The 10861-nt window shown below is 34.7% G+C and overlaps 1 protein-coding gene and 1 long non-coding RNA gene across 2 annotated transcripts; one reads left to right on the top strand and one right to left on the bottom strand.

The window, feature by feature from the left end:
* The first annotated feature begins 3999 nt into the window (after positions 1 to 3999).
* Positions 4000 to 4536, top strand: LOC125474044. The gene is made up of 2 exons (XR_007255794.1): positions 4000 to 4359; positions 4393 to 4536. It is a non-coding gene; the product is annotated as an uncharacterized LOC125474044 (long non-coding RNA).
* Positions 4537 to 7648: 3112 nt separating this feature from the next.
* Positions 7649 to 8110, bottom strand: LOC125474055 (auxin-responsive protein SAUR68-like). Its single transcript, XM_048577481.1, has one exon. The coding sequence runs from the start codon at positions 8108 to 8110 to the stop codon at positions 7649 to 7651; it is 462 nt and encodes a 153-aa protein (XP_048433438.1).
* Between the last annotated feature and the right edge of the window lie 2751 nt (positions 8111 to 10861).

Below are 10861 nucleotides of genomic sequence, written 5' to 3'. Positions count from 1 at the left end.
GGTTTCAGTGTCTTAAAGAACAAGCATCCTCAATTTATAAGGAGTTGTTGGACTTCACCCACTACTCCAAAACAAGATGATGGTGGCATCGCTTCTCCGTTTGGATAGCTCTACTGCAGAAGCTGTTGAATGATTGATTTTGTATCTGAAAGGACTTGTTCCCCTTGAGAATGAATAGTTGTTCCAAGTAAATCAGAATACATCAAGTTTTGTTTTTTTTTCCTGTCCAAGTCTAGTACCTAATGTTGTAATTATGTGACACTTTTATACATCCATTAAGTTTTCTATTAGACCCTCCATTAAATGATGACGTGGTACCCATGTGGACAATGACTAAGCTCCACGTGTCAATATGGCGCCCATGTTAACAATGACCAAGAGCATTTTATTTTCAGGGGACGAAGGACAAAAATATATTAGATTATTCATTGTCTCTTTCAACCCTATGCTCGTCCGTTGCAAAAGATTGATTTATCTGCGGAGAAGCTGTAATCAAGTATACATAATGAATCATGCATGGGAAAGACTACATGCATTTTAAAAGAAGTGTCTCCCCTAGCTATATATCACATAAAAAGTACATGACTAGTTCTCTATACAAAAATAGGTGGGGTTGCCATTTAGTACTACGGTCTAGTGTTATTCCTCTTCACTTGTAAGTGAGAGCTCTTAGGTTCAATTCTCACCAAAGGTGAATTTGAACCACATTATTGCTAGCCCATTGTGAGGCTAAGACCACTCCCTCCCTCTTAGTGTAGATAATATGGTTTTTTTAAAAGAAAAAAAGGTCAGGGTTCAAATCACTACGTTCGGATTCCCTTTTACTCTTTATGTAGAATATAGCTTTACAAAAAAAAAAAAAAAAAAAGGCTGACTTATCAATAATAGTAAAGTAGTAATTGTAGGTTTGTTTGCCCTTGATGTAAACTATACTTAATTGAGCAGCTACTGTTGGCTATAGAATTGAGTAAGGCTTTCTCCGTATCTACAGTCAGACAACCTCGCTTAACAAGTGCGACCATGTCATTCATGAAAAATGTGGTTAGGGAGATTGGATAACGGCAGCAAAAAATGTCTCCCGTCAATGGTATATACCACAAAACTTCCTCTTTCACTCACCATATTAGACATTGTACTTCTGACAATATTGTTCCCGCCGTCTCTCGGGTGTGCAATGGCTTTCCGCTCCATAAAAGCTCTCCCTCCCACTTCATAGCATACTAAATGAGCTTCTTGGGGCTGAGCATCTTGGAGTTCATGCTATAAATTGAGGATGCAACCTTGAGATAAAAGAAGAGATCGAAAAAATACTTGAAATATTTTGCAGAATTCTGAATTGCTAATTAATTATGTTGGTTTGAGAGTAATGGTTCGGTGGTATTTCCTTTATATAGCTTTGCTTAACACTAAGACAAATCAATAATATTTGAATCTTTCTTGGGTTGTAATTATCGATGTAGAGCAATGTGATTAGTTATATTGGGATAGATGTTAAGTTCTGTCCTTGCTAACTACTTTTTGGTCAAGATAGATACTTGCTAGTGGAGACAACTATGTTCGTTATCTTGTGGAGAAAATTCCAATGTCCTGCAAATCGTAAAATCTTCATAGATAGAGTATCTTACGTTATGTCTTGTTGAATAGGGTCGCTTTCTTAGCATAGATCTCATTTCATCGTAGCAAAAACGGGTTCATACTCTCGTGAGAAAAACAGGAAATGAATATATAAGAGGTCTTAGATGGTGAATACCTATTGTCTATCCCTATCTCGTTTTTGCTACATAGGTTACACCAATCTCGTCATTTGGTTTATTGTGCACAATACTCTTAAGTTCCAATTGCTAACGTTCTTATCTAAGTAATCTTTTGTTTTTATGATAATCCGATTCATTGTACTTTGTTAGTTGCAATTGGTAACGTTCCTGTTCAAAGTATACTATCTTGTTTTGTCGATAATTTCATTCAATTGTACCTTTGCTAGTTGCAAATCTTGGTGAAATCTAATACCAATGAATTAGACTACAAGTTATACTATCTAATACCAATGAATTAGACTACAAGTTATACTTGAGGTGTTTGTTGATGCATTCCTTGGAGAAGATCTTATCAAAGGAGTTAAATACAAACCTGAAATTTACCAATTTTAATTTGAAAAAACTTTATATAGATCCCCTTTTTTTATACAATATTAGGAATAGTCCATTTTATTTATCATCAAACTGTAATAATCTTGATGTTCAAATATATAATATCTTACGTTATGTATTGTTGAATAAGGTTGCTTTCTTAGTGTAGATCTCATTTCATTGTAGCAAAAACGGATTGATAGAGCATCCGCATCGACCATATACACTAGTAGGAAAAACTACTTGTGAGACAAAAATTTGTGCAACAAAACAAATTTCGTCGCGCAAGGACAACTTGCGCAACGAAGGACATAACTTCGTCGCGCAAGGTTGGAACGTTGTGCGACGAAGATCTTCATCATGCAAGGCCGGTTTGCACGACAAAAATAGATGTTCATTACTCAAATCCAGTAAGAAAACCGCGGATGATTTTTTTTTTTACGCGAAAATAAATACGCGACGAATGTTTTCCCGCGGTAGCTTTGTCCAAGAAAGTCGTCGTCGCGCAAAGTTTGGTCAGTTTCTAGGGTAAAGCATTCAACACATGGGAAACCAAGGAAAACTTGCACGACAAAGTCTTCACTGTGCAAGTTACTATCAGTTTTGAGTCAGAGTGAATCAATAGGATTTAGTACGGGTCTTTGCGCGACAGAGCCTTCTTCGCACAAAGGCCCTAACCTTCCTATAAATATGTGTTTCTACTCCCTTTATTATTCACAATTCTGTTGTACATATTTTTCACAATTCTGTTCATGCTGGGATGGAGGATAAAAACAAGGATGAGAGTGTGCTTGCCGCCAACCTGAATGATTTAGGGCAACATTTGTGTTTGTGCATGCGATTGTTGTAGCCAAGGGGAATAATTGTCCTACTGCTGAGTGGCATTCTTGGAAAGGGATCCATCATGACTATGACAATGGCATTTTGTTGGTTATTCGGATTCTCTGATACCTTTAAATTTCATATTGGCTATATATGCATGAGGGATATAATCCAACTTTTCAATCGTACGATTGTCAATCATGAGATTTAAATTTAGAATCTCTAATGTTATTACTTGTTGGGCTAAATAGCATCTTCTTCCTCACAAATGCAATTTGCTCATGGTTGAGGGTTCAACACTTAATTTCATAATCCATTTATTTTTATTCGAATTCGCACCAAGGTATTGAGTGATATGGATGGTTTTAGATGATGACATGGGTAATTGGTTGACGTATTACATGTCTCATAATCTAGTGAGTTGGGTAGTTATAAGGATTGCTTAGTCATTAAGATTTGTATCTAGTATAAATAGTGGTGAGAATATTCCTTGTAACCAACTATGAGATTTTTTTTAGAAGGATTGCAAGATTCTTACATTTTCTCTTTTTTTGAGTTCTTCATCACATCTATAAGTGATCTTCTTCAATGCATAAAAATGTTGTATGATAATATTGATTTGATAATATGTTGGTTTTAACTTTGTAATGGCATGCATTTGAAGATTATTGTAGATGGGTCAATTTGTTTGTTTGTTTGTTCTTATGAAAAAACATGTTCCATGCAATACTCAATTTTATTCCTATCTCATGTTTTCATTCACCTTATATATGTGAAATGAAATGCATATAATAAGATGATATCTAAACATATTCATGATTATCTTTGTAGATGTCGAACTTAATATCAAATCAATGGGCAGGTAGTAGAGGCAGTCAGACACCTTTTCCAAGAGGTAATGTTGCTGCCACCTCCACACCTAATATGGGCATGACGGATGTCTTTCCAGTCACGTCTTTGGGACCAACGATGTCTACGGGTCCTGCGTCATTGACTTCTTCAGTGACACATCCTGTCCTAAGCGCCCATTGGACTCATCGACGGCCCTGGAGTTCTGAGGAGACTCAAGCGTCTGGTGAGGCTTCATCTATCCATGTAGAGGGGTCCCAGATAGGTAAGCTTGCTCTATCCATTGATAAGCTTGCTTTTGGTTTCATCTTTATTCATAGCCATAATGATATGTTCCTTACAAATATACGAGTGGCACATGTGGTTTCTAATATTTCCCAAGTTTTTGCGCGACGCTCTCTTGCCATCCAATGTTTCTAGCAATGGTTTTGGCCTTTGCGCAAGGCTTTCCCCTTCGTCGCCCAAGAAGTTATTCCTAGTAGTGATACTTGCCATGTAGGACTCTTATGAGAAACATAGAAGAACGTTGAAATATATAAGAGGTCTTAAATGGTGAATACAGGTTCTCTGTAATAGTCTTAAAGGGTTAATACAGGTTCTCTGTAATAGTCTTAAATGGTGAACATAGGTCACAGCTAATCTCATTGAACACAATATTCTTAAGTTCCAATTGCTAACGTTCATGTCTAAGTAATCTTTTGTTTTTATCATAATCCAATTCATTGTACTTTGTTAATTAGTTGCAAATCCTCATTAGCCATAAGAATTTGGTTTGAATTCGCTTTCGGCATGAATGAAATGAAAACCTCTCACTTACAAGTGAAGAGAAGTACCACTAGACCGTAGTATTAAGTGGCATTTCCTTTGAAGTTTTATCTTGGTTGAATAGGGCAGGGGTTAAAATGCTAATTTATTTGGTGGATTAAAATGTCAATCACCTAAATTAATTATCGCATCGAGGTTAAATGATTTGGATAATTGTGCGACACTATAGGATGAGAATTTGATAGGAGCATATTCATGCGACTTAAATGGCTTCTTGTGCGTTTACGTTATGTTTCTCTAGTTATTTTAGTCCTTTATGCTTCTTTTGTGTGTTTTCAGGTTCTAAGGGCTTAGGGAGCAAGAAAGTGCATTTTGAGGCTATTTGGAGCATTTTTGGGCATGGATTGGATAGCTTATCCATGGAGCAAAGAGGATGGACGAAATTGAAGGCCATTTATGCACTTTAGGACATACAACAAAGGGCCTAGCCCATTCTCTCTTATTCTCTCCCTTATAGCCATGCAAAAAACCATCCATTCCATCAAAAACAATCCATCAATTCACATGCAAAACCACCATTAACACACATGCACACAAACAAAGCCAACCTAGCTAACCCTACATGCATTCTTTATTCACTCTTCATCATTGCATTCATTCTCCAAACACTTCCTTGTTGCCGTGCCTTTCCCTTCCACTTTCCAACCTTTCCAAATGCAATTTCATCAACACATGCACCCTTTATTCTTTCATTAATTAAAACACATTTGCACATCCACACATTCTTTCCCCAAAGCCGTGCATTCCCCCTAATTCCATCCATCTTCCACACCTTTCCAACCTAGCCACACCCTTTAATCATCCCCCATTTAAGTTATGATTTTATTTCCTAACCCTACATGCATTATTTATTAACTCTTCATCATGCATCCACATTTTAAATCATCAAAAACTTCACCCTTTGCCGTGGCCTTCATTCCTAGCATTTCCAGCTTTTCCCTTTACATTTCACATGAATTCACACACACTTCACACAAACAACATTCACATGCAAACACATGCTTTCCCAACAAACAAAACAGCCAACACATGCACCAAAACAAGCATTGCCGTGGGTTCCCTTGCACTTTCCAGCATTCCCCTTGTGCAATTCCAGCTTTCCACCCACTTTCCTAGCTGTTTTTCACATGCATTGCAGCCACATTCTCACCCATTCTCTCCCTATATAAACCACACACACTTCATTCATTTGTCATTCATTCACTCCCCATTCCATCTCTCCATTTCTCACACCACAACTAACACAAACACTTCCCCTTAGAATCCAAAACCGTGAGTCCCCCTTCCACTTCTCCTCCATTGCTTCCATTTCCACCACTCCCCAAACCATCCACACCATCAAACTATCCTTAGACCTTATGCTACAACAAAGAGGAAGAGAAGAGGGCCTAAACGTTCATACAATTCAAGTTTGAGTTGTTGGAATGTTTAGGCGTTTCTTTGATTTCAATGTTTAATTTCAATTCTCTTTGTTTTGTACGTATGAGGAACTAAACCCCCCTTGGCTAGGGGGGGATTCGAAATATATGTTTATGCTTGCAATATGATTTGATTACTTCTAATTACGTTTCATAAGTTGTGAATTCGATTTGTTTAACTATTTGATTGATAACCTATTTATGTATGTTTATTGAGAGTTCACGCTTAATTTTCATGCATGAATTTGACGCTAGAATATAAGTGAGTTTCACGTAATAGTTATGAACTTATATTCACAAGTAGTGGAGGTTGCTTATAAACAATTGCGTTAAACATATTCTTGGCATAAGTTTCATGCAATCATAGTAACAAATGCCTCGTCAACACTTATAGTTTTCATGTTGCTTAATGATTCTTGCTTGTATCTCTATTATGCAATTCATGTAGGGAACTTGTGAGGAATGCTTTGGGTTGTCGTATGCAATCATCCAATTCATTAACTTAAGGAAAACTTGACGGTTAATTTAAGCGGACCTAATTAACCCGGGGCGTTGAGAATTCATGGTTTATTGAAAAGCAATTAGATTCGTTTTACATGCAAGTATAACATGTATGGAGATGAACCCCTTAGCTAGCCATCCCATCCATTCATTTCCGTCAAAATCGTATTTACAATTTGTTTTCTTTGCAATCTATCCATTTTAGTTTAATTTCGTCCAAAACTCAATCCCCCTTTACTTTATTGTTCAATTTAGTTAGAAATCAATTTAGTTTGTGTTTTTAAAGCATTTTGAGTCTTTGGTTTGTCTTAGTGTTTTAAAGTTTAGTTTTGCATTCTTTGAGTCTAGTATAGTGTTTTATATTGTGTTTTTGCGTTTTTGAGTCAAATCCAAGTGATTAACAATCCCTCCTAATCCCCGGTCCAGAACGATCCCTACTTATACTTATACTACAATTGTCAAAAAGAGGGTTTAATTTGTGTGCGTATAATTCACGCATCAGAATTACACCCGAAAGTGTTCAAATGAAAATATTGTTAGCATTCTTTAATTTTTGTTTTATGGTAAATAAAAAGCACATGGATTGAACCATAAGATATTTATGAAATCATAAGAACAACAAGACATAAGGATAATGGATTTGATAAACCAAAATTACAATAAATCAATTACAATTGACTTATCTTTGGAAAACACAAGACACGGCTCTTGTGGAGGACAAACGAGTCTTCTACTTTCAATAGGCGAAAGTGTTCCAGCAATAATAGGGTTTGCTCAGAATGGAACGTGTATTTTGTAAAAGCAGGGACACCCTTAGTATAATGATTAGGGTTCCTCCAATTCCGCCTATATAATTGGAGGAATAACAAATAAACTCAGGCCGCGTAGGAACAGAAATTAGGATCCACTATCAAATATAAGAACTACATGGTGATCAATATGGTGGTTTTCAACACTAGTTAATTATGATGGAACATAACATTAGAGGGGCAACAATATAAGGAAAATCCTTTTTTCTCAGTTTTCAAAATGCAACACAGTATATGAATTGTATACGCAAGGAGGCCAGACAGAGATTATTTACAAAAATACAAAGAAATAAGGTGATCAGTAACCGGAAAGGAGTAATTGTTGTCCTGTTTTGCCTTGATGTAAGTTAGTAGAACCAATGAAGCAGCTACTACTAATGGTAGGGTTGATCAGTAAAGCTTTCTCCAAATCCGTAGTTATTCCACGTTGGAAGAGTGAGACTACGTAATTCATGAAGAACGAGTCACATGGCACGATGATAGGCCGACTACTTGTGAGTCCAAATTCTTCTTCGGACAGCTTAAAAAGCTTTTGGAAAATGCAGTTGTGCAAATAAGATAATGGTAGCACGTAACGCTTCTTATCAACAGTGTAGATGACAAAAGTACCCTTTTCGCCCTTCGAGTTGCAGTCTGTATTATTGGAGTTGTTACCAACTACTCTTGGGTTTGAAATTTTCTTCCTCCCCATATCAGCTGTCTTCTGCAATTTCCTAGCCATTCTCATTAGTCTCTTGGGACTCATAACGATCATGTCCATGATGATATGAGATATGAGCTAGAGATTCTTGAAATATTTTTCAAGCTTGAATGGTAAATGTTGTTACTTCGTACTGTGCAGATGGATGGAAAGCAACGGTATTGGTTTCCCTTATATATATATTTTTAGGCACTTCAGACAATCCATTAATTTTGCACTATTTTGGGTGTAGTGATTTTCGATGTAGAACAATGCAATACTTACTTGATTACTGTTATTGGATGCTGTTTGAAACTATGCAATATTTATGTCTTGTGGTTTAAGGACAGATCGACATCTTATCAGTTTGTTACTATATAGATTCCAAGCAGGTCGTATCAGTTGGTTAATTACTAGGACACACAAAGACATAACTAACCAGGATGGCCCTGCGATGCTTCTCAACTTTAATTATTATTTTTAAGTTCTATAGTTCAGAAGTTGTGGCGCAACAATATCTATTTAACTAATTTGTTTTTCCAGTAGCATAGCTCAGAAGTTGTGGCGCAAAAAGGAAACATTACATATATATGGTTTGTTCTTGAAGAATGCAATCTCAATTTATTTTAAAAAAATCAAAATATAATTAATAAATGAGGTTATTAATGTATCAAGGGACTAAAATTAGATTTTGATCTTACTCTTAATTTTAATTTAAAAGTCATTTTTGCCAATGATTAAAATGAAGTTTTCTATTTATTTTAAACTTGATAGTTATAAATGAATGGTTCCTAACCTTTGTATTTTTTTTTTTTATAGAAAACTAGATTTTAATCCTTAAATAAGATGAAGTTTAGAAAAATGTCTTATACAAGATTAAAAATTGATTTTAGTCCCTAGACTCTATTTAATGTCAGGATATGTATTTAATGTCTCTTTTTTTATTTATAATTTTATGGTGTTCATAGATAAAATTTTAAGATTATATTATAAATTTTAATTCTCATTATAGTAAGTATCTTATGTAAGAAAATATTTTCGTAGAGATTTTTCGGTACATTTATATTTTTGCATATTGTCTTATGTTGTACTAATTCATTATAATATATTTAGGTACGAACATTTTGGTACACTAGTTTAGATAATATGTTTAGGTACGAACATTTCAGTACACTAGTTTAGTATAATATATTTAGGTACGGACATTTCAGTACACTAGTTTAGTATCATATATTTAGGTATGGAATTTTTGGTACACTTATGTTTTTGCATATTTTCCTATGTGCCACTAATTCACTACAATGTATTTAGGTACTACAATATATTTAAGTACAGACATTTCGGTACACTAATTTAGTAAAATATATTATGATATGGATGTTTAGGTACACTAATTAGAAGAAGTTAAATAAAATTAATGAATTAAAATGTGTATAATAATAAATTTAAAATTTAATGTAATGACATTAAATAAGATATCTATTAAATATTAAAAGAAAATAGAATATGAATTTGAATTAAGTACACATTGAAGGACTAAAATTAATATCCAATCTAACATCAGGTTTTTATTACATTTTATTCTTATTCTAGGATTAAAGTTTAACAACCCCATTTTTTTAATATTTATTACGACCTATAAATGAATGGTTCTAACTATTAACACTAAAAGTCTTTGTTATAAAACCTAATAAAAGTGATTAAGTTGGGACACATATCACCTCGATCAGTAGTTAACCACATGCCCGACTTTGAAATCTTGACATGTGAGATGATTACTTAATAGAAATGGGAAATAGAATGAATCGGAAAGCTTAATAAAATAAGAGAAGGAAAGGGAATCAAATCAACTCGTCCCCTACTCAATCTAATTCTTGATTTTTATGTATTTGGTTATGGATTTTAAGGATAGACTTGCACTTTTTCAATTCCTGACTTTGCAAGTAAGTGCAAAAGAAAGTTACGGAATGAAATGATTCATTTACCCATAATATAGTAAAACTCAAGAATTAAAATAATTCTACAGTTTCTATTCCCTATAAAACAGGACCTTAGTTTTCTCCTAATAAACTAAATAAATAAATATGAAATAATCTTTTTTGATAAGAGTGGAGGACGCTAAGTCGTTGGTATTATCATTCTCCGGATTTCCAACTAGCAAAGGTACAATTGAATAACATTATCGAAAAATCAAAAGAGTACTTTGGAAATCAAGAATTTTGTGCCGAAATAACTAAATCATAGAAATAACCGACTGCCAAGAGATGTGTCTTTACTCAACTAGATATAACGTAATATGATTCATAGTAATATCCAAAGATGCGTATAGTTGCTGCACATCGGAACTTTCTCCACCAGGGAATACTATATAATTTTCTCCACTAACAGTATTTTAACCAAGTATCTTCTTGACCAAAAAATAGTTAGCAAGGACAGAACTTAACATCTAGTCCAATATAACTAATCACATGCAACTCTACATCGAAAATTACACCCCTAAGAAAACTACGAATATTAAAAGTTCGTCTAAGGTGTCAAGTGAAAATATATAAAGGAAGGAAACACCACCGTAGCTCTCAAACCAACAGAACTAGTAATTCTGCATTCTGGAAAATATTTCGAAGTACTTTTTCTCTTCTTTTTTCTCAAGGTCGTATCTTCGTTTACCATGGACTCTATGGTGCTTAGCCCCAAGAAGCTCATTAAGTATGCTATGAAGTGGGAGAAGAGAGCTTTTATGGAGTGGAAAGCAATTGCATACCCGAGAGAAGGTAGGAACAATGTAGTCAAAAGTACAACATCAAATATGGTGAGTGAAAAAGGAAATTTCGT

The sequence above is a fragment of a genome, unplaced genomic scaffold (assembly GCF_019419815.1).
Source record: "Pyrus x bretschneideri cultivar Hongxiangsu unplaced genomic scaffold, Pyrus_bretschneideri_v1 Contig116, whole genome shotgun sequence".
NCBI lineage: Eukaryota > Viridiplantae > Streptophyta > Magnoliopsida > Rosales > Rosaceae > Pyrus > Pyrus x bretschneideri.
The sequence above is the reverse complement of the archived record's forward strand: the minus strand, read 5'-3'. Positions and strand labels throughout refer to the sequence as shown.